This window comes from Odontomachus brunneus, unplaced genomic scaffold (genome assembly GCF_010583005.1).
Source record: "Odontomachus brunneus isolate Ranch 3 - 2012 unplaced genomic scaffold, Obru_v1 Obru_scaffold_017, whole genome shotgun sequence".
In the NCBI taxonomy this organism is placed as follows: domain Eukaryota; kingdom Metazoa; phylum Arthropoda; class Insecta; order Hymenoptera; family Formicidae; genus Odontomachus; species Odontomachus brunneus.
Genome location: NW_022639467.1, coordinates 3,041,646 through 3,066,217, shown reverse-complemented (window position 1 = coordinate 3,066,217; position 24,572 = coordinate 3,041,646). Strand labels below are relative to the sequence as shown.

The window sequence follows — 24,572 nt, the reverse complement described above, 5'->3', positions numbered from 1 at the left end:
CTCTCTCTCTCTCTCTCTCTCCCCTCTCTATCTATCTCTCTCTCTCCCTCCCTCCCCCCCTCCCTCTCTCTCTCATCTGATTATAAAATTTTATATATATATGCATTTCTTTTATATATTATTGAAATGTGTCGAGCACATGTACATTCGGTACATGACTTTCATAGAGACAAACGGGATGGTATGTCGAGAGAAGGTTCGGGACGCGTAGCGGTGTACAAGATGACTGGTCTGATACGCAGCTATACTCTAGAGTGTAATTATAATTCTGGCCGTTTGGTGAATACAATACCAGCTAGAGTTCGCGATGGGGTGAACAAAACTGTTAGTCATATGTTTGTTCCCCCGAAATATACTCCGGCAGTGTTTGAAGCGGTACTCTATTTTGTATCTGTCTTTTTTATTCAACTTTCTAGATAATAACATTGTTAAAACGTATATGGTTCGTCATTGATAATACACAGGTTGGAGCAGCATTAGGTCCTTCCATTCTCGATCTCATCAACGGTAATCCCAACAGCCGCTTGCCAAATAGCCAATATCGTTCTCTAAGAGGAGTAAAATCTCATTTGAAATTAACATACGTAAACAATCTCTCTGCACCGTCCAACAGATCAATGCATAAGGTAAATTTTGATGCAAATAATGAAAGTGATAATGTTTGCAATACTGACATAAGACAGTGTACACTGTCGTAATCACTTTCGTAATTGTGTATTCAGCGACTAACCGGGTATGCTATTTAGTATTAACACACCCAAAACACATTAGTGCCTAACTCGATATAAATTTATTTGTACATAATTACAAATGTGGTAAAGGCAGATCTTGTGTATGAAGCTATCATGTGTGCGCGTATGTGTCCAGATGCGCGCATGTATGTATTATACGAATATTACGCGGATATAATAGTGTTGAGATTATAGAATCTCTATAAACAACACGGAAAAGCAACTCTTGATTTTTCGTATAATGCGTGATCTCCGAGTATCTTGTGACAATAACGATATTGCAAGTATTTATTATTTTATTGCATAAAAAATATTTATATATGTATTATATTGTCTAGATATAGCTTCATGTATTATATTCTTTCTTTTTGTTTGTAAATATCTTGTATGTAGTTTTTCGTAAATTTATAAGTCTTCCAGTCGAAACAAATATCAATGAGACAATAACACGCACCTCGAGTATTGAATTAAAAAAAAAATTAATTTGCTCCTATACGCACACACGCCCACACACACACACACACACACACACACACACACACACACACACACATATATATATATATATATATTCTCTATTCTGTTATATTAATTTTGTGGATAAAACTCGAAATTATGTAAATTATTTAGTATTTATATGCGTGTATAATTTCTAAATTACAAGTACCTTTATTTTCGCTTTATTTTCAATTGCTTTATATTTTGATGTAGTGTGTGTCAAGATCGCGCACGTCAATTTCTTTCCATTGCAATTATAGAGTCTAGTCGATGAATTAAAAGTGCTAAGAGATGAGAAAATGATTGAATAGGATACATAACATAATACAAAAATATGCTCTCTCTCTCTCCCCCTTCTCCCACCCTCCTTTATTCATCCTGCACTATAGTCAACGTAAAATGCTCGGTAATTATACACATGCTTTTATACCATTCTTTATGCTAACATCTGTTTGTAAGTAATCAATTTGTATACACTACACTAATAACATGTAAGTGCACTTACAATCACATCGTTTAATTTATGCAATGATGAAACAAACAACATTTAATTTATGTAATTAATCTGTTTGAACAAAACGTTTTGAAATATTACACATATACATGTAATTAATTTTATCTATTTCTCTAGCAAAAAAGGAACGACACAGAGATATAAGTGATTCAACTGTTATATCTCCGAACGATGGAATTGTTAAGATGTAAAATGTAATAATTTGTTAATTATAACTTAAATATGTTGTTTAATATGATACAATATACACAAATAAGTGTGTAAAAATTTTACAAATTTTGTGTATGTGTGTGTGTGTGTATGTGCAGACGTACGCATGCACACACATATATACGCACACAATTTAGAGTGCAACTGTTATTTCTAAAACATATAACGATAATTCCATTCGTGTTAAGGGAAATATTATAATACATAATTTGTGATACATATATATGTAAAAATGTTATAAAATGTAAACTTGTAAATTTCTTATTACTGTTGAAACTATTGTAAATGATAGATTCAACATGTAACCTCATAATTACCACTGAATAATTATAGAGCAATCGTCAACTCAGATGACAAATTTTAAATCTTAAAAACAATATTTGAAAAAGTCGCTCAAAAAATCCAGTCTTACCTTTATATTGTTTATGCATCCATATATAAAAACTTTAAAATGTACCGCATTATACGTACACACACGGACTCACACATCCAATTGTGTTAATAAAAATGTATAGTTTTAGCGATTATCGATTTATTTATCTTATTTTTATTTGACTTCCCGGAATTCCCCTGACCAATTGATCCCAATAAATGTGAAATGGCTTGGCATGAATCGTACGTGTCGCGTTTGCATAGCGAACGATAACGAATAAAATATACATATTATGGAACATAAGAAGGATTAATATAATAAACATCTGATCACAAATGTCCACAAATTGCAGCGAAAAATATGCGGTGCCGAAACTATATGCATATTCGACATGAACTTTACGTCGATAAATATTTTCACTTTATCATATATCGTACAACCTAATAATATAAAAATGTACTTTATTGGACATACAAAGAGTACAACACGAACAATCAATTATTTTTGCGTTATGTACTTTTTTTATCTAAAGTTCTAATCTATATTTGTCATCTATATTCATATATTTTATACACACACACACACACACACACGTGCGCGCGCGCGCATGTTACTTTTAGCATCGTCGTCACGAATTGTACAAAATGAATATTTTTGTGACACGTGCAATCTACATGTGCGTCTTTCATTTACAGGATAATGAAGGAAATTTTGCTCCCGCGCAAAATACCTGCATACTGAAAGAATTAGAAACAAAACTGAACGACGCGGTGATGGGAGCGACAAACGTCATAAAAAGTGAAAGTAATTTGGTAAAAAAGTGTCTCCTTCGTCGCGGTGCGGCTCTCTACACGGCAATGAAAAGAATTAAAGGAAATAAAAAGCAACGACAGATAACGACTCGCCGAACGTTGAAGAAACAATGTGTCAATGATGTGGAAAATGACGCGATAATCTGTGCGATTAGCTCCGAAGAAAGAGTGAGACCGTTTCTGAAGACGATCGATCGCCAACGGCCAAATAGATCTAACGCAGGATACGTCGGTCGCATCCTCGAACCGCCGCGTCTAAGCGCGTACACGTACACGAATAAAAAATGTACGACGACGAAAGTTCATACATCCTGTGAAGAAACAGCGGTGGTGAAACATGGCGCAAAGAGAATGAAGATCGTTTCCTTAAATGCTTCTAAAGCTTTTCCCGAGATCGGAGAATCATCTTGCGCTGTAGAGAAAGCTAACGACACAGTGTCCTCGAGGATACCACACACTTGTAACAAGCATAACGTTAAAGGAACGTGCAATAGAGTCAGGAAACATTGTCGATTGCCGACTGAACAAATAAAATCGGGCGAATCTTCCGATCTAAAAGAGGTGAATAAGAAGTCCACTAAGAGAAATTCTATACTCGAAGGAAGCGTGTGAAGCAAAATTCGAAATGAACTCGATTGTACGATGTAGGGACAATTTGTTGATTTTGCTGTTGGTTCGTCATATTTTTTTAAAGACACATTTTGCATATCGTAGCATGAGATGCTATAACTTGGCACTTTACAAAATAAACGATATCTGCTGTATCTACACACACACACACACACACACACACAACATACGTTAACGTTGCAAACTAAAGAAAAACTGATCCACTGGAGTCATTGTGTGTACGTATTTATCCTTTTATACCGTATAACTTTTGAATCAAGTTGAATAAAAATCTCGAAAGTGCCAATTTATAGTGACTTGCTCTGTATATATTATATGCAAAATGTACAATCAAATCATTAGTTCGTGTATTAATTAAAGAAAGGTAACCTTGTATCATTGTATACAGTTATTTAGAAGATATGTGTCGCATCAAATATACATACATAACATACGATAGTCTGGCGAAAGATGTCATATTCTTTGTAGAAACGAGAATGCTTTTCTGAAAATAAACCGTTGTGTAATTTTTAAGTAAACTGATTTTATCGAAAGAGATGCGAACATCTAAGAAGCACAAGGATTCTTATGATTACAGTAATACCAGAATAATGCCATGAATCAGCTATAGCGGCCAACACGGAGAGTGTGTAGCCCAATAGCGGCGCCCGTATCTGCGCGTCACAGCTACATGTTTTTCAACAGTTTGCAATCCGTTCTTCAACAGCTTGCAATGCGTTCTTCTTTTTTTCAGAAACAAGATTCAAGTCACATTATATAAATGTGCGTATAGTGTTATGACCACATTAGATGCGCATGACGGGAAAGATTGTGTCGAATAAAACGTGACTTCCTCCCTCTCTTTCTAATTGATAAAAAATTCTTTTATTACATCCTTTAATTTATTACATCCATTGTTTTTAATGTATTTACCGTGAAAAAGTAGTAAAAAGAGATTGCCGCTTACATAATATCAAGGGATTAATATCTACTAATCACTATGATAGGTCGAGACTCGGATCCGATCGAAGGTCTTGACCGGACGATAAAAAAATGTTGCAACACTCGATAGATCGTTTCCATGTACACTTGGCATCATAGATTTTACGCGTTTTGCTCGTAAGATGTAAAAATGGTGTGACGCAAAGCGCGCACAAAGTGTACTACATAATGTCATGCTATGATTATAGTGATAATGTTGGTGAAGAAGCAAACGCGCGTGTGTACATTTACACGAGACTGGCGTATGTACTTCAATGTCATAACACCAGCGCTACTTTATTTCCCGCACCTTCCGTACATATAATTGCATATGGTATACGTGTGATGAACCATATTGAAAAATTCAGTGTCGCAAACGTTTTCAGACAAAATACAACGCGTTCCTTGTCAATTTTGTTGACGATGATCGTAATAACGTTTACGTTAACGCTGAAATTGCACAAGAGTGAAATTATCGGTTTGCTAACCTATTCCTTAAAAACGCATTATAACCGAGTATCAAAGTATAATCTCGCGCGAGCATAAAAGCGAATGGAAACTCGAATCCGTATCCTGTTGCTCTGTCCATCACCAAGCCTTAGTCCGGCATATTTCGCTTATATGTATGTGTATACGCGGTATAGGCTAATACGTGCGAAGCATGCGTGGGGTATACAGCGAAACTCTCACGTTCCGTTAAATGTACTTTTCCTAACTTACGATCGTAACAGATACTTTGACAATAAAGCCTGAAAAAGAGGAAGAAGAGGGGGAATCGGCTCGAGGGTATCTCAAACCCCCGAGCGCAGGGCAGTGATCGAACGGATGATCATAATCGTCAAGTATGCGTATATTTGCCTAACGTGTAAAATGCGCAAAACTATAACAACGATAGCGAAAGCTCGTTGCCACACTGCGAGTATAAAGCCATCGTGTCCACGATACTAGAAATCAGTTCGAGATCTCAATCTGAGAAACGTATAACCAATAAAACTGTCGCCTTTCCATAAAAGCTGCAAATGGATTAGTTGTTTTTTTCTCGTATCTAGATCTCGGGCCGATTTCTGGACACGTGGACACAAGGTTTAAGAAAGATCTTTTTCCATCGATAACTCTCATATTATTCAATGCTTACTTTCCGCGACACACCATAAGATCGATCATCGATATCAAATCGTTCGTTCGTCATTGATCGCATTTCTCAAAGATCAATAAACGCGCGTCGCGATTACAAATAAACAAATAAAATATCGAAAATAAAGTCGAACCCGCAGCATGACAAGCTGATTGCTTACTTAGGCGATACATTATGGATATAAAAGTATGTATTACGTATAAAATGGATAGCCGTTCACAGAACCGCTCTCTATGAGAACTCTCTCGGCATCTCTCAAACTATCGCGTTATTTAGGTAAATCGTGTCAGTTGATCGGGTCGTCAGTCACGGTAAATGGCAAAATGTGTGCGAAACTTTACCAAACTTTTTATATCGAGATGGACTTGAAGAAAGAAATTAGTCAAACGTCAACAAAGTAACACGGTGACGCTGGTGCAGATAGGTGGGTAACTAGGTAAGTAGGTACGCTCGATTAAGTACGCGACGGGAAGCAAAACTGCACAAATTCCTGTCGTTGTTCGGGGAATACATACAATAACAGTACTACGTTACGACCAAAGCTGAGGAGGCAGTGTAATAAGTAGAATAAGTCCGAACGTTTGTTGCGCGTCATCCGTGTTAGAATTCCCACTTGGTGGCGGACTCGTAGTCGGTTTCTCCTAGACGCAGCGCGCCGTTCTTACCAGCAGTGAGATATCGACCGTCCACGCACTTGATGCAAATTCGAGATGGTTCACGCAGCTCCAGGTAAAAACCATCAGATGGCATATCGGAATCCACCGTTACTCCTTCGCTGTCCGCGTGCCAATACTTGCCGTTTTGCCCTTTGAATCTGACTACACCGCGCTCGCAACGCTCGACGCGTATCGTCTCGTAGACGGCCTTGTTGCATTCGAGTTTAGGACTAGCCGCACTTTTGGGCCCGACAAAACCCTGCTCGCATCGGAGTACCAGTACGGGCCTATTCATCAGATAGAAGTAGTACTTGGCGGCGTCCGAGTCGGTGCCGTTGAGCGAGTCGGCGTTCGCGTAGAGATGCCCGGACCGTTTGGTAGCCAGGAATTTGCCGTTGTTGGCGCGTAACGCGACCGTACCGTCGTCCGACTGCCATGTCAAATCGAAGAGAGCGTTCGACGAGCGCTTGTGATCAGAAGCCTGAATGCCACCACCTGCCTCCAAGCTCCAGTAACGATCTTGCATTGTTCGCACGTACCACCGTTTCGTCACCCGATCAAATTCTAATTGGAATGTCTCGTGGCCGGAGATTTCGTCTTGATTGGCGGTTACGTCGACACCTAAGATGAAGCGAACGGGCAAATTTTATCTATGAGCTTCGAATGCTTAAAAAATGTTGAAAATTATAAAACAAACGGTGACTTGCTCTGATATTTTCGAAAATCGAATGCACTTACCACTTGTACGGTAAAAGAGAGAGAGAGAGAGAGAGAGGAGATGCATAAAAAGATACGTGCCTTGTTTCACGGAAACGTATCGCTGGTTTAACGCCGCGACAAACGATGCCTGCGGCAGAGATTCTTCCAACGAAAAGAGCTCATCGCGTGTAACAGTCGTCGATCGTGATTTCAGGACAGCTTTGCTTCCAATCGGTGCCAAATATGCGCCGTGTATATCTCTGAAAGATGTACAATTGAAGTAGACTCGTTCGTAAACATGTTATATACACTATGAGAATATATGTCTTGCGAGCCCTATAGCACCAACGCGAAGCGTTGCCTGCCTCAATCAAGTTGGCATTCCTTAATATTTCCTTTCGCATAATCGGCCATACCGAAGAGCAAGGAGACCGGCGTGGAACTCCGCGGCGTACAGGCAGTCTCGCGTGCAAGCGTCCAGAAGCTTGCCGTCACGTGCGAGGTATTTGTTATTGCAAGTATGCAAAGCGTAATGGCCGCCTTCCGACTTGGTACGATCCCCCCCGTGGCTGTCGTCATCGGCCATGGTCGCCGGACGAAATTCCAAAGTAAATAGGGTGTCCTCACCCCAGGGAACCGGTGCGTCCACATGGATCTCATCCTGAGTAGCGCTCAAGTGTGCGAAACGTTTTCTCCCAGCAGATCGAAGATTCACCTAGTTTATACGGTTAACAATTAAAGAAGGCTTGAAGGCTTTGATAACTTTAGACGCGACGATTAATGACAATGTTCTGCTTTTATTCCAAAAATAGAAATAAAAGAGAAAAAGAGTATCCTTTCATTACGCTCGCTCAACTACAGTTATTAACGGAATCGATCGATCTAAACACGCCTGCGAGTTGACTGGTATGACATTTAAGGTACCTGCGGTCTGGCGGCGAGATGCACGAGCCAGTATTCTGCCTCGCCTGGAGCCTTAGCGGTGCACTTCAATTCATCTTGACTCGATCCTAAGAAGTAGCCTCTCTGAATGTTTTTTAGCGCCCATCGTCCGCTACCTGCAATTTGTTTGAAAAATCACTTGAGAATCGTCAGTACACTTTTATTCTGAGCTTTCGTTATGATACTTCGGATAACCATTATTTGAGAAGTTAACGCAGATAAGACGAGAGGGATAAGACGAGAGCTAGAATATAGAAATAGCCACGCTGCACAGATAGGCACAATTCGTTTAGTTAGAAGCTAAAGTCTATTTATCTAATATCTATCCTATTGATCCTATTAACTGAACTAGATTGCACTTTTTTGTCTTGAGAGAGAGAGAGAGAGAGAGAGAGAGAGAGAGAGAGAGAGAGAGAGAAATAAATATATAGTCTAGCGTTAAAGGGTTCAACAAAGTTCTAATGCGGCACTATTCAGCGGAAAATAACAGGCCTCATGTATTCATATGTGTATGCACGTGTGTACAAAGACTCGAAATAAAACTAACAGAGACTACGACGCGTATAAATAGTGGATGTAAGAACCAAGTACTGACCATCGGAAGCGAGCTGTATTTGAAAGGCGCATCCTGGATCCGTCGACTCCTCGCTCTCGCACGTCACGTTACCAAACTGGTCGACTGCTAGATATCGATCCAAGTGAGAGCGAAGAAAGACCTGATGCTCGCTACCTTCCAAAGTCCACAATTGTTTCTTTTTCAAGCTCGATCCATTGGCGTTGATTTTAAAACCAAACGTCTCCGCCGTTAAATACTTAATCTTTCCGTTGATTAATCCAACCTGAAAAGAATCTCAAGAGTCATGCCATCATCGTGTACAAAATTGTGCAAATTCGTTGTCTCATTAGGCGAATAAATTTTACCTACGACACTGCGAGATAATGCACAAATTTACCATATGTGTATATGTGTGTGTGTGTGTGTGTGTGTGTGCGTGCGCGTGCGTGTATGTCGTGTATAATTTAAATCGTTCAATTCTCCATCATATTTTATATCGACTATAACACTATATGAGATGAGATGAAAATACCCCTTGTAACTTTGGTAAATTATAGTTTGTGTGGAATGAACTTTTGATATCATCTGATATCACGATACGTACTGTCCATCCCGATTTGTCGACTCCGTTTTCAGATCCTACACTCTCCGAACCGTTGCTCTGCATCGTAGTAATGTATCTCGCACGCAAAATCAGTTATCCTCACCTGAGTTACCAAAATGTATTCGAATGCCTTCGAATAACTTCTCAACGTCTGAAACGAAAGAAACATCAGTGATAATGAAGCAAAAGCAACGATCTTTATTCTAAACGCGTCATTATCCACACAACACACACCTCCAAGGGACGTGTTGTGGACGTCCTCGAGACGTCCTTTGGAAGATCTATTTAGGTAGGTAAGTGCGCTATAATATTATCTCGTATATGTCACAGCGAATGGAAAAATTATTCTTTAAACTTACGGGTGTGCGCGCGGTTAGATTAAGTTAGGAGTTTCAATTATATTTCTAATCGCGTATAAAGATATAATAATGTCTATTCATTCATCTGAGAATCATTCACTTGTAACGTAAAAGTTACGAGAGAAGTGGAGAAAGCAATTATTTCTCGTTAACCCAACCGAAACACAATTGGATCGAGTTTTTAAGCGTGCGAAATTTTAAATACTGAAATTCGAATCTATATGTCGAAACAAGAGCTCGTCCAAAAACGTGTGATACAACACGTCGTATCCGGATGATATGAGACACCCTGTACAGTCGATGGTATTTACGGCTGCGAGCGACGCTCAACTTGGTACGTACAACGTGTCATTGAACCGGTTACACTGATTCGTAAAGCAGGACTCTGAAATAGGACTCATGTTTCATAATCGGCATTGCCATCAACGAGTATTATTAAAGACCGTCAGCCCTGACGAAATTTTTACCTCCTGGCAAAGGACTCCGAGGAAAAGACTGACACATTAGACAAGAAGAATCAATTTTTATTAGCTATCTAATACCCGAACATTCAGTGTACAATAAAGTATTAATTTTATAATTTACAATTAACTTGATATTTTATCATTATGTATATGCAGACCTATACAGTGAAGTATATTTTCAATATTTTTATAAAACTACATCTCTATTTCTCTCTCTGTACTTATCATCTACATTCATTTCACACATTTCTATCAATAAATTTACCGACAAGAGATTATTAAATAGCGAAATTTTCTAAATCCCGCAAGACCAACTGTCTTCTCTAATATTATCTTGGTATTTCGAAATGTTTCAATGGCATTTGTATAATTCTTTCAGTACAAATCCCTCTTCCAATGTTTTCGAAGGTATAAATTGTTTAACGCGGTATGAAAATGAAGCTCCTCGATATAATTATAATACGAAGGGCTCGAAGAAGAGATATTTTCTCTTTTTACTGACTCCTAAAAGAGGAGAATATTATTGCATTCCGTCAAAAATAATCCGCACGTCCGATGAAAAAAAATTTAAGCTGCAGAGCATAAATAATGAAAGCAGGCGTCGTTTTGTCAACACTGGCGCGGATGAGTTTGAAACTCTTAAATTTTCCCGTCACGAAACCAAACGGAAATACTTTCAACGACAAGGACAACGTCGAGGAATAAAGAAACGTTCCACATGGGCTCGATCGGTCACAGAACAAGTTTCGTTGATCGAATTATACAATCGTAATTGTATAAGCGAAATGAGAGATCATCGAAGATAGAATGAGATATTGCGAGACATTGTAGAGCCAAATGAAACAATTCTATTTTATCGAAACTAAATTCATAGTGGAAAATGCGCGCGCGCATGCGTTTAAAAATGTATGAAAAGTGAAGAAATAAATCAATGATCGTTAGCAATAGAAAAATATCTAAAAGCGCATCGGTCAGTTTTAGAACGTTATAAACGTGGCACGGAGCACAAGTCCAAACAAAACGAACAGTACAAGTCGCGAAAGTATCGGTCCAAGAAAAAGTACGCAAGAGGACGAATCTCTTTGGCCGAACTTATCACCGACTTAGTATCACGGATTCCGATATCGTCCCCCTCGCTTTGTCTTTACGACCTTTACGTTTTACGCCTTTTCGTTTCTGACGAATATCTTTTTTCGTTTATCGGTAATAACGGTAATATTAAAAAGAAATGTTTCACAATAAAATAGCTCAAAATAATGCTATTCCACGTATCTACAACGAGATATCTAATTAATTGTTTCCGCCGCCAAATTACGAGATACCGCGTGGCTCGTTCTCGTTGCGAGATATTGACACTAATTGGAGAAAATCCGCGGTGTTTACGCTGAAATATTGCGCGCGGTAAATGATTCAATTGCGCCTTCAACGAGATTGCAGCGATAAAGTCACGCGAGCTTCTTCTCGTTCAATCCGTTATGCGTCGGAAATGCGGGAGACCGCGCGATTGAGATTGCAAGTATGTAATAATAATGAAAAAAAGAGAAAGAAAAAAATTCGCAAAAAGGAGTGCAAGAGACGAGATCCGCATCGCGGTGCTGCGTGTTCGACACGCTATAACGTGAAGGATAACAAACGGTAAACGAACGTCCGGTATATCACGAGACGATAAACCGACAGTTCATTACGCAACATACAGGATGCATCATCCTTTGATACCTTTGATATTTCAAAGATATAATACCAGAAAAATTCATCAAAAAAACGGAAAGGTAATTGTTTTATTACTTTAATATTCGCGAGTTATGTATTATCATGTATAAAATTATTATTATTATTATCATTATCATCGTCATCATCACCGTTATTAGTTGAACCGACGTTGCTTCGTCACAAATCTCTACCAGACTCTTTTACAATTACACTTATGTCAATTCGAGAATAGTGAACGATGCGTGCTACGAGATCAAATATTCGTTTCGTGAAATTCTCGTCTGGAGAATGTTCCGGAAAAAAACATTTTGTTTCATGCTGCAAACGTACGGAAGAAGAAATGGGTGAACTTCCGAAAACCACCCACGCCCGATTGTCATAAATTTTGGTAAAAATACTCCAAACGATGTCAAATGAATGTCCTTACATGGATTTCCACCGACAACAACATTTAATGCCAAAAGTCTTTAAATAAATTTACATATCTCTGTTCGTATCATGCTACTTTCCTAGACAAATCTACGAATTTTAGATCAATTTGTGAGGGTATATTTGAAAAAAGATGTATTTTCTAAAAAGTGACAATTTTTCGCACAAGACAGGGCTCCTCCCCCGCGGCGGTGAGAGAGGTCTGGGGGCCATAGCCCGTACATCGTCGATTTCAGATTTCATAATCGAGGGTGAGGGGCCAAAATTAAATAATTATCCTTTGTTCGTATTACTTTCCTAGACAAATCTACAAAGGTAATTATTTACAATTCGGACTTTTCCGAATTCTAATTTTTTTGCAGCAATCATGCTAAAAATACTTGTTGTCACTGCGATAGTAATAATCAATGGGGAGAAACCTAAAAACATGTATACAAGATTTTAAGGGGGATTTACGATTTTCATAGGAAATATCTGGCCACTTGTACATACAAATAGTGCACGAATTAGAAATATATTTGAACATGCATAGGTAACGAAGCCTTATTGAAACATTAGCACTATTTAAACATTTGCAAACATTTGAACTGGGGGTCCAGAGGGCGAAGCCCCCGGGGTCAACGGGGGTTCGGGGGAGGGGAACTTCGTCCCCCGGTTTGATAAAAATAACATTCTAAAAAAAAAAGAAAAATGCATCTCGCATAGTGTTAGACATGTGTTGTTTTTGCATTCATTTGCATGCGATTCATACGTCCTACCTTGCGTAGGGATCTTGCAGTAATCTTTTCAGTATCCATTGTAGTATATAGTAGACTCATACATTTAGTAAGGCGAAGATTTAGTAGAACATTCTCCTTTGCGTAGGGATCTTGTTAATCTTTTCGGTATTAACGATTTTTAGTGTATCAAATCTACGAATTTTGCTCTGTATTACGACACTAAATAAGATCAATACACTTATATCGCATATAATACACAGATCATAGCTGACTTATGGCTGTAAACTTTATATTTACATATTTACATCAACAAATATACCATCACAAATTGATCTAAAATTCGTAGGTTTGTCTAAGAAAGTAACATAGTACGAACAGAGATATGTAAATTTATTTAAAGATTTTTGGCATTAAACGTTGTTGTCGGTCCATTTAAGGACCGAAGAAATCCATTTAAGGACATTTATTTGACATCATTTGGAGTGTTTTTGTCAAAATTCATGACAATCGGGCGTGGATGATTTTCGGAAGTTTATCCGAAGAAACAAAAGAACAAAGTAGTCACACTGAAAAGAAAATACTGTAAAAGATACAATAGCTGCGCACCCCAAACGCATAATCTAATCCGTTACTTTTCTTTCCTCTTCTTGTTTGCATGTTTGTTTCTTCCATCTTGAACTCTAAAGCCTGATCTACAATGTGCTCTTTGCGTTCTTGTCTTCTATCTTTTTCTGACTTAAGGTTTGAGTCAGAAGGAGATAAAAAGAAAGAAGCAGGAAGCAAAGAGTATATTATAGATCAAGCTTAAAGCCTAATCTACAATATGCTCCTTGCTTCCTGTTTCTTGTTCTCTGTCTTTTTTTTAGTTTAAGGCTTAAGATGTGAGTCAGAAAGAGATAAAGAAAAAGAAACAAGAAGCAAATAACACATTGTAGATCAAACTTAAGCAACAGCTGCTGCTTACCACGAAAAAACGCAAATGAGAAAGCGATGCAGCACGCGCAGATCCCGTGCGACCCTTTTTGTCGCTGCTTTATGACTCTAATGGTTAAGTAGCGCTGAATGCACGATGGCGACCAGTTAAGTTATCGTAATAATCGAACAGCCGCTAAAGCCGTTCCAACAGTGTTGTGGCGATCATGCCGCATGAGACAGCGCAATTCGGCATAATGAATATCCACGTAAGAGGCGCGATATATCACTCTAATTTATCATATGCGACAATAATTGAGCAAAGTCCATCTCTGCCCTGAATGTAGCGCCCTTTCATTTCATCCAAACCCACCCACCCAGCACAGGCAGACCGGCAGGGCCGACTCACACCGGCTGACTCATCATGCACCGTGCCGAGCAGTGCTTCCGTACGAAATAAATGCTCCCTCACAACCCCGTCACATCCCTCCCGCCAAGGTCGCTAAAAATAGTTGATCTCCGGCGACTGAGAAGCGAAGGCCGCGCACCGACAACAATTTTCACGCCATGCGAAGCGAAGCCGAGCCTTTCCGTCCCTTCCAGCAGGAACTGTCAGTGGTCTCTCGAAGGTTGCGCAGTTTCGATCGTTATCGTTTCCCCGTGTAACTCAAGTTTACGTTTAAATTTACTTTAGGTTTCGATTTATAATTTTTTTGTAACTATCAGTCGGATAGAATCACATTGACGTCAGTTATCGCTCGTTGTACAAGATGTTTCATGACAAAGACCAATCAAATGATCACTCGGTTAAAGGGACAGATAGAGAGAGATGACGAAATTATCCACCCAGTGTCAGGCAATCGAACACTTGTTATTTTTATGACAAAATTTGCGTAACAAAGTTGCCTCCGACAAAGTCGACAAGAATTTCGACAGCTTCCCTATTTTATAAAATCACAAACAGCTCTCTAGGAAAATAAACTTTCACTCAGTTATACACAGAGCTACGAAAGCCCGTTTCATACATTTCAATGAAATGAAAATATTATTTTGATCAAAATGCAACTTTTACGCTTTAAAAAGAAATCCTTTTCGATCAAAAAACTTTTGACTATTCTGGACTCAAGATTTAAGCAGCCGGCAGTTAATAAATTGGGCGTGTAACAAGTCTGACATTCTTAAATGAGAAAATGCACAATTGTTCTCTTTCGATTTTTTCTGTTGATTTGTGACGGTTCTATTTCACTCATATTTGTGTTTTCGAGTATCTTCGTAAAGTACAATTAATCTACTATAAAATATTACATCTATTTATTTCATTCTTTTTTCATTCTTGCAAAAACCTTGTCACATATTCTGCTGGCAATTGACGAGATTTGCAACAAGTGTTTGTGATAATCTGAACGAGATGTTTGACAGATTCGAATATATATACATTACACACATATCGTGTTAAACATCCGTGCAAATTTACGACTGATCGCGCGAATCGGACGTATGGCCGGACTGCTAATGCCGGACTGTGCGCACGATACGCACCCTTTGTCACCGAAGAGTGTTGTATCTTCACTCGCTATGCAATTTACGATTGGCTCAAATGCGCAAAAAAGATCTCTCACAGAATCGTATCGACGACACACACATACACACACAATGATCAACAAAGTGATTTCTCAGAAAGGATCGTCACTTTCACGCGATTCGCAGAATGCACGGAATCGAGAAGAATGAAACGCGAGAGCGTTATCCAAACCGGGACCGGAATTTGCGACGTCGGTCGTTGCCGCGTTCCAGTGATAAGCACGGACAGGAAGCCAAGACCGGCTCTACACTTACATCTTTTTCTCTCTCTCTCTCTCTCTCTCTCTCTCTCTCTCTCGCTCCTTCTCCGCTCCTAAAGTCCTGCCTCCCTCGATCGTTGGCTCCTGCGTTCGTTCACCGAGTGTATCGATAGCACACACGCGCGCGCGCGCGCGTTTCGTCTCGTCCCGTCTCGACGCAACACGACGCGACTCGACCGGGCTAGAGATCGGACCGGAAAGACTGAGTTCAACTCGACTCGATTCAACGGCCGTGCCTCGTCGTATAGCGCGCGAATTACACGAAAGAAAAGATGACGAGGAATGGGAAAACGAACGCAACCCGCAAAAGTAGAGTGGCAAGAAGAGCGCAAAATACACGAAACAAGCGGATCGACGCTCGTCACGCTACTAAAGTTCTGTCGCGCAGCACCGGCGAGCACCGGCCGCTCCTAGCAGGCGGCGGAGCAGGCGTACCAGACCTCGCCACGAAGACGCGACCGACGCGACGCTCTTGTAGCGAGAGCGCGCTAGCCAAAGCTAACCAAAGCTCGCTTGTGTGGGACTTGGCAGAGGAGGGGGTGCGGAGAGAGTCGGAGCCCTTCGCACCTTTAGCGATGGCAGCAACACCCTCGCTCGTTGAGCCAGGATCGCTCTTGCACCGTTACACTGCACACACCTTACTTTGAATCTAACGATTTCGCATGCGTGTGTATGCGCGCGCACACACTTCCTCAACAGTTCGCACTGTTGTCGGAGGAAGACGAAGGATAAATAAAAATCGTTTCATCTCGCTTCATCGCCATGTTGCGCGAGATAAAAAAGCCCACAGTCGTATGATGCATGCGAGACACTTGTTAAAAAAATACGTAGTAATATTAATCGGGTCAATTTATTGTTGAGAGTTGATTCGGAGGGAGAGAGAGAGAGAGAGAGAGAGAGACACGCATAGTGAATGATGCGCAAAGGAACAGGGCGAATAGAGGAGGCACATGAAAGGTAAACGAAAAAACTGTTGTGTCGGCGGTTGCAATTCGTAAAGGCGGTGAACCTAACCTCCCTTTGCGAGAGATTCTCACGCAGCGTCGGTTCCGTCGCACAATATTGTGTAGCGATTTCGCACTATTTTCACACGCGAATCGTCCTCGTCGCGCATCTACGGTGGGATCGATATGAAACATCCGTCTATAGCGTGCCAGCGAACGAGCGTACTGACCGCCCTCCTCGATCAGGAAAAAGTAGTTTACAATTTTATATTTGCTTTCACAAAACAGAAAAAACACCATTCGTCTGTATGCTCTTTATTACATACGGGACTAGCAGCATATATGCGATCACACGCATAAAAATCTGACTCGAAATACGTTTTCTCATCGTCAAGTATCTTTGTTTCATTTCCATCGACACTTTTACAAACATGTCGATCCTAAATATTTAATCTATCCCCAGTATTACGTGTGGAAATGTACACATATTTACAAGAGTACAAAACTTCTGAATTCCACTCATCACAAAGCTCATCTATAAAGCATCGACATAAAAATATTTTTATCGATAGTTCCAAAGGATTTACTTCCGCAATGAATTTCTCCGATATTCTTCGCCATTGACGGCTGGCTTTTCTCATCACAGTGACCGTGATAATGTAAGTCCTCATTTTGCGAGAGATAGCTAGAAATCTCTCGCCAAGCTGAATCCATTTCGCTAACTCTGCGTATAATACGATTTCTCGCCAGATGGAATTCGACAGACCAGCGATTGTAATGCCTTTCACAAATGATTCATGAATTGGACCGATCAAACTGTTGCTTGTTAAAACATTGACGAAGGAAAAGAAAATAAAAAGAAGGTGGATATTTGGAAAGCTTTACACACGCATTGGCCACGAATACAGGGCATTCTCTCGTCAAGAGGAGAGAAGATAAAGTCGGAATCGGAGACTATCTAATTGTGATTGATGGAAAGAAAATGCTCTGTTCGATTCATTACGCATTATTGATGCCTGATATTGCTGTTCTTTAATCCCGTCGAATTTCGTTGAATCCGATCAACGGTATATCATTCGCAACAACCGCGGCGGACCGGACACGAGATTCCGTTACATGTTTCGCATCGAGCACAACCGTTTGGGGTGAGCGACCAATTAAAGGAGCTATTCCTAATTAGTCGCGACTTAATTTGATTTGGCTCGCCAGAACTTTTTCGAGCGTGTCTAACGAGAATTTTGCGTTCCGCCCGGCTTCGGACTTCGCCGTTGTCAGCATGGTGGTCTATTTCGAATGTCGTTTGTACCGTAGCAGGCAGATTTATTACACCGCGGATTTATCGATTTTTCAACAATTACCACTGTTTGCAATTATAATACGCATCGTTCTGCAACAGTTTCGTTCGTAATCGAAAGCATTTTAAATACGTTGTGACGTACAAGTGCGCACACATATCTTCAGAAACTATTGAACGATAACATAGAATAATTCAGGCTCAGCAATTATTCCACAATAGTCGGTTATTGTACGCGAGGATATCGGTTACGTCGAGTCGACACATACACGTCTACTCAGAAATCTTATTTTGCATTTTGAACAGTAAGTTTGAAGAGACGATACATGTCGCATCAAATTTCCGTCGGACACAATGTCCTTCCTGGTACAAAGGAGCATTTTGCAAATGTCGTGCTTGAATCTAAGAATGATGATAAGTAAAAATTCAGCAATTAATTATTCCTTACAACGGATCTTTTAGCTTGATATCTTAGCTACCGTAAACAGCTGAAACATTGTTTTAAACGTTTGACAATTGATTCTAACGATAAGTAACATAGATACGCGTCTTGATAAACCAGCATTGTTAACCTTTAGACTGCCGGGAAAGCCACTTTTGTGGCTATAAAGCCAATTTTGTGGCTTTCCCGGCAGTCTAAAGGTTAAGATGTAAAATGACATCAAACTTTCGGTTTTTTCCAGATTCTCCGTGCTACGAGAGATTAGCTAAAATGGATAAATAACTAGCAGATACTACGATATCACATATATTTTATATTTAATCAATAATAATGACAAACTTTCTATTTGTAATCCTGTAGTCACATAACTTAAATTGAACGCCGCCAATCGAGCATGCCACACCCCATGTACCTTCTTCGATTTTCCTACCTCTCTTTCACATGAAATCCCGAAAAGCGCAACGTGGGTCTTCTCTCTCTCCCCTCCCCTTTTCTTGTCTCTCTCTCCTCTCTCTCCCTTTCTCTCTCTTTCTCTATCTCAACGAGAATAATAATAATCGAATATATGTATAGCGAAAAACCATATGATTGAATATACAGATATGTGTGTATGCGCGCGCTTGTATGTGTATGATGTACATTTGTTATAAATAATAATTCGCTTTCACTTAATTGCAATCATATCAATTATAACCTGTTCTCTTATTATTTCATACGTCAGATCAGTTGATCTTTCTTGCTTTTTTATGCTTTCAACTACGATTGCGTCGCTGAGCGATGCCTCGCATTTCGCTACATTTCTTAAAAAGAGAAAATAATTTGCTATAAAATTTCGGATAATATTCTATATTTATGACAATTCTATATGTCGTACGATTTAGAGACCAAGTATATTATTAAATGTACACACACACAATTGTCGCAAATTATAAATCATCTGAATTGGACTTTAAGACTTGACACGAACGTTGCTCAGGCAGCTGTGCATGCGTCGTTGGCGGGCGCAAGAACGGGCCGCAAGTTCGCTGACCGACGGATAGTAGCGGAGGGAACGAAAGAGCTCGCGAGAGAGGCTGTGGAGTAGACCGTGACCGTGACCGTGACCGTGGCCGAGTTGTTGCGATCGCAATAGACATTATACCGGCGCGACGAAGGCGGCGACAGTACCGAATATATATATTCGCATAGCAAGCTATGGTCTCAACAAGCGCACGCGCGAACGATTACAGATAGCAACAGATATATCTACGTATAAATACGTACTGTTAGAAACACTTAGACACTTGAAATTCGTTGCTACTCTCCCCCCCCCCTCTCTCGTCTATATTTACTACATAATTTTTAAAAAAATTACATATCTGCCAGAGATTACATCTTCTCATCAAGTATCTCCAAAATATTACAAAAATAAATATTGTTTTAGAAAAATAATAGATAAAAAAGTATAAAAGAAAAAGTTGTATTGTGTGGCGTAAGTTGTATATTTCCTATATAATACTCGTATTCATGTGTGTGTATGTGTATATATATATATATATATATATATATATATATATATATATATATATATATATATATATATATATATAACGTCACATGATACAAATGGATACGTGATATACAAAGTACGAGATACACACAAATTCTAAATTTAATTTGTTATCAGACAACTCTCCCAGACAACGCTTGCGGGAATAGATGTACAAAAAAGAACGATGAAAGGAAACTACTGACATTTGTGCTAGACAATAACAAGAGATACTATCGCGGAACATGATCGGAAAACTACCACGTTGTACCTCCAAGAAAAAATGTGACAATTTTATGAATAGAACGCGAAATGAAGATCGGCCTTACCTGCACGTATGCATAACGATATACTTTGTCGCTTTTTATTATATAAGATAACTATTCTCAATCTACTTGTGTCTTCGTGAAGCTCGTAGTAAAGGTACAAAATGTTCTATTATTATATTCTGTCCCTCGTTGCTCGTTATCGTACAAATGCACAGCTATCCTAGCTTACATGATTGGTCAGTATGACGATATCGAATATATACCATAGGCTCTAACATATAGTATAACCATACGATATACACATTTTTACATATTATTTTTCTCATTAAATAATGCACGTTTCCAGGTTGGATTTTTGAAACTTGAACTAATTTGTTGGATTATGATGGAAGCATTCGCTACGACATACTATCGCGAAGGACTCTAAATGCATATATCAGTAAGTTAATGTTACCCAACAATAATTTCTGCAAGTTGGTACAAATACGTAATAAAGTGTATAAGATATCCATTTTTTAGGAAACACCAGAAAAGAGAACGCTTCAATTTTTTTCTTAGATACTCGAATAATAATACAAAAAAAAGAACATGATTTATATGTACTTTTGTTTTCGATTTCAAGACTATTTTTCAAAGTTCTCAAACTCTACAATTTTTTGTTTTCATAGAGTTTTTCATCCCTTGTACATGGAACAAATATCAACTACTTCTATAAACTGAGAAAGGTGTACATAGCAAAAATTAAAAAAAATTATCTTCATTTTGAAATCATTCACCTTTCCAAATCGCTTAAATTGAATTTTACATATGTTTTGTATCTTAAAATCCCAGAGATATACACAAGTGCTCTGTTTATGAGAAATAACATACTATACAAAATAACTTCATTATGTAAGTGTATGCTGATAAATTGTTTGCAAAGCATCCGGATACACAAGCGGGATTATAAGTAATTCACATTCGCCGTAGAGTAAAAATAAAAATTTGTTGTAGATAGCACACATGAACCACTAAAATATACGATATAATGAGCAAAAGAAAACGGTTATTTCTATCGCATTCGAGATATTCACTATTACTGAGTGCACCATACATCATCTCGACTGAACCTTAGTTACAAAGAAATCAATTTTTTTTCTTTTTTTTTACCTCCAAACATTTTCGCCTGTTATAACGAATCGATTCATTGTCTATGTCAGTAATAGTAACAATCATAACGCGATAAAAATGTTAGTAGAAGATAATAGTACTATTCGGCATTATTCAGAGATAATTGGTTGAAGACTGATCACTGCCAATTCGTAGTATCAACTACCGTCCTTTCTAAGTGCGTTTGGACAAAAAAAGGCCGATGTCTTCATATGCGAACGCATGTATCCGTGCGTGTTGTTTCGATCAAGTTGTATATGAAAAGAATTGTGTCCCAAAAAAAATCGAGTAACATTTCTAGTATTAATCGCTTTTATGTATATGCTATTTGAGTCTAATAAAATTAATTTATGCAGACAGATTTTACTAAATCATTCTATTATTGCAAATTATAATGTGGCCGTTAATCAAAATGTACTCTACTTTTGAATTACAACAATGCTCAACGTTTATTGCGTCATAATACGTCTAAATACGTCTAAAGATGCTAATGGTACGGAAGTAAAAACTTAAAATATTGTAATTTCTTTCATTATAATTTTAAAGCATTGAATATCTCTAGGTCTCTCCGTAAAAAAATTGCATCTTGGTCTGTATACCGTGCACAGAATATTATATATATATATACAATAATCAAGAATAATATGATTTATCAGATATCTTCTATAAAGCAGAACTCTCATTTGTAATAAATAACAGTGTATCACACCGTTGATTGTAATATTCATTGGAAACTTTACTCATTAATACATATAACATCTATTCTGGAAATCTTGGTTTATCGCACTGTATCTCATTCGAATAATCGTTATCTCTATGTCTGTTTGCACTATTGACTAATTTACGCGCGCTCGTATATGTGTGTGTGTGCACGCTTGCGTGCGTGTGTGTATGTGTGTGCATCCCGCAATTGTTGAGTACTATTTTTTACGATTGGATATCCAATCAAGTACAAGGAGAATTCTTAATAAATACCGATTATACATTCTTTTTCTTTGCGTTTTTACTTAAAATATATGTATATATATATATATATATATATATATATATATATATATATATATATATATAATTAATTATATATAGTGTTAAATGTTATATATGGCAACATGACGCCTAGCGCAATTAAAGAGCATCCATCCGAGTCCGTTTTGGCATTTTGTTTCTTTAATTATTATTCGCAGAGTGTGGTAAGGCTACCTATGAGTTGTAATTATCATCTTTTTCCGATTCCTTTCATATTCCCACGGAATAGGAAACGACTTATTCTTTCCAATCCTTCTTAATTTCAAACGCCCATTCCCACTTGAGATGCTCGTGCTTGTCGTCGTCTGTAAAGAGAGAACTGACGCTATAGGAGCCTCGTGCCATCACGCCAGCTGGCGCGTCCTCGGCTGGAGTAGTATAAGATTGAAGTTCTGTCTTGGGGGGGTATGATCCTACCATGTGCGTCATTTTATCCACTGTGAAATCAAATTTTAGACTTAAAACCCATTATATGCAATTATGTTATGTATACACACACAACACACCTGCACAAATTTATATTATACTTACCCGTGACTCCTACAATTTGCATTAGAAGCATTAAGAAAAAATGAAATTTACTCAGAGTAATCCAACAGTATGCAATACCGTAATATTATATCAAATATAAAGTTGCAAAGATATATATATATATATATATATATATATATATATATATATATATATATACACATAAAAAACATACCAGGTACACCAAGACGATAAGTCTTCTGAATGTATTTTAGCCCATGCACAATCTCACGTTGCACGATAAAATCAATCCTGATTCTGTAGCTTACACCTTCTTTGATGACAAATGTCTGTTTTTTCAGCTGTCCCAAGTCACCAGACAAATCCAACTCCATGTCAGGTCGTTCGGCAACACAGAGGGCTAACTTCTTTACTATTACTTTTCTAGGATCATTAGGATCTACAAGACATTTTGAATGTTTTTATATTGTTGGTTAGTGTATTGCAATCAGTGATGTTTTCACTATAGACAAAAAATTAAGTAAACTCACCTACTACAACACCACCAGCTTTTGCTTCTCCCAGAAGCGTTTCTTTATACTTTCGTAAACTCTCATCCTCCTTGTCTGTTTCTAGAATCTGTTCAATAGTCTTCTCCGGCGGAGGCTTATAGTTGGAATCTACTTCCAATTCTTCTTCCAGCGCATCTACATGATCACCCGTAGAGTCAGACATCTCTATGTTCAAATCAAGAAAAATACATATGTGTACATATGTATATATATATATATATATATACATATAAACAGACGCGAGAGAAAAGAGATGACGCGTTATCATACGTCCATCACAAGTAACACAAAATTCTCACTTGCTGAATGCTCCACAAATTTGGCAGCGCGCAAGGCGACGAAGGCGACAATAACAAATCGGTTCGAAAGAGAAGTGTAAAAGTGCGCGCGTACGTGTGTACGGGAGAATATTTTTAGAAAGTTCCAAGATCGATCGGGCGACCGCGTAATGACAGAAAGCAACGAGAGATCCTTCAATCTAACGCGGCGGAGCGAGAGTGTCCAGTTTAACTGCACTCTCTTGCACTCTCTTCAACCCTCAAAGTGAAATTGATGGACGCACAATGTTCGAAATACGATAAAGAAAACGGTGCGGGAATTACAACCAAGACGATCTCAATAAAAAAACTACTGTGCCACGACTGTGCTTTCTAAAGCGCAAAACGAAACAACGATATTCAGTCGTTCATTCGTTAAAAGGATAGTGGAAGGGGGCAGAGAGAGAGAGAGAGAGAGAGAGAGAGAGAGAGAGAGAGAGAGAGACGCAGTGTAGAAGGTACAAAATGCCAAAAAAGAACAGACGAGGATCGTTTTTCTGGTCAGATTGCACCATCTACATCTTTCTACGTGACTTTATTCTCCCCATTTTTATACTGTAAATAAAACAAAAAAGTATATTCGTTTTGTCTTGATTAATAACAGAAGACACAGAGAGGAGATAAAAAAAACAGCTAAAAAGATATCTATCGTGAGACGAAACAAAAAGGACAAGAGCAATTAATCGACAGTTTCATTCCCTTTTCTTTTTTTTCATTTTTTATTAATTCTCCTCTTTCCTTCCTCTTTCTTCGAAACTAGTAAGGCAATTTCGTTGAATATTTTGCCCCCTCTCCCCCCCCCCCCC

At 38.6% G+C, this 24,572-nt stretch overlaps 3 protein-coding genes and 1 long non-coding RNA gene across 8 annotated transcripts in view; 2 read left to right on the top strand and 2 right to left on the bottom strand.

Annotated features, from left to right (window-relative positions):
• LOC116841708 (cytosolic carboxypeptidase-like protein 5) overlaps window positions 1–4,281 on the top strand; it is an 8,260-nt gene extending 3,979 nt beyond the window's left edge. Inside the window, exons 8-10 of the mRNA XM_032809998.1 lie at window positions 168–375; window positions 465–626; window positions 3,022–4,281. Coding sequence (XP_032665889.1) covers window positions 168–375; window positions 465–626; window positions 3,022–3,750 — 1,099 coding nt within the window. The 3' untranslated portion in view covers window positions 3,751–4,281. The remainder of the gene's footprint in view (window positions 1–167; window positions 376–464; window positions 627–3,021) is intronic.
• Window positions 4,282–4,607: 326 nt separating this feature from the next.
• LOC116841710 (protein singed) lies at window positions 4,608–16,184 on the bottom strand. 2 transcript variants are annotated; one of them, XM_032810006.1, is made up of 7 exons: window positions 15,750–16,184; window positions 9,321–9,471; window positions 8,756–8,999; window positions 8,143–8,276; window positions 7,635–7,933; window positions 7,318–7,478; window positions 4,608–7,140 (listed from the first exon to the last, which is right to left on the bottom strand). In XM_032810006.1, exons 2-7 carry the CDS (start codon window positions 9,381–9,383, stop codon window positions 6,464–6,466), a joined length of 1,578 nt encoding a protein of 525 aa, XP_032665897.1. In that variant the 5' UTR covers window positions 9,384–9,471; window positions 15,750–16,184; the 3' UTR covers window positions 4,608–6,463. The 2 variants fall into 2 exon arrangements, with proteins under 2 accessions (XP_032665897.1, XP_032665898.1); XM_032810007.1 differs by lacking the exon at window positions 15,750–16,184 and adding an exon at window positions 15,453–15,685.
• A 271-nt stretch (window positions 16,185–16,455) lies between these two features.
• Window positions 16,456–19,869, top strand: LOC116841713. Of its 3 annotated transcripts, none has more exons than XR_004377589.1 (4): window positions 16,456–16,711; window positions 17,271–17,357; window positions 17,449–17,843; window positions 18,676–19,869. It is a non-coding gene; the product is annotated as an uncharacterized LOC116841713 (long non-coding RNA). The 3 variants fall into 3 exon arrangements; XR_004377590.1 differs by having other exon boundaries at window positions 17,162–17,357; XR_004377588.1 differs by lacking the exon at window positions 16,456–16,711 and having other exon boundaries at window positions 16,729–17,357.
• Window positions 19,870–20,818: 949 nt separating this feature from the next.
• The window catches only part of LOC116841712 (rho GDP-dissociation inhibitor 2), a 13,380-nt gene continuing 9,626 nt past the window's right edge, over window positions 20,819–24,572 (bottom strand). The window contains exons 8-10 of one of the 2 annotated variants that reach the window (XM_032810012.1): window positions 23,429–23,616; window positions 23,113–23,337; window positions 20,819–22,843 (exon numbers count right to left, since the gene is read on the bottom strand). In XM_032810012.1, the coding sequence (XP_032665903.1) occupies window positions 22,644–22,843; window positions 23,113–23,337; window positions 23,429–23,616 (613 nt within the window). In that variant the 3' untranslated portion in view covers window positions 20,819–22,643. The remainder of the gene's footprint in view (window positions 22,844–23,112; window positions 23,338–23,428; window positions 23,617–24,572) is intronic. The other variant, XM_032810011.1, reaches the window with a different exon arrangement.

Coding starts and splice junctions, on each gene's coding strand:
- LOC116841710 (XM_032810006.1), bottom strand. CDS start 9,383: ATGCAGAGCAACGGTTCGGAGAGTGTAGGATCTGAAAACGGAGTCGAC. Junction 7,934..8,142: donor ATCTCGCCGCCAGACCGCAG/GTACCTTAAATG, acceptor CGTATAAACTAG/GTGAATCTTCGATCTGCTGG. Junction 7,479..7,634: donor GCCGGTCTCCTTGCTCTTCG/GTATGGCCGATT, acceptor TACATCTTTCAG/AGATATACACGGCGCATATT.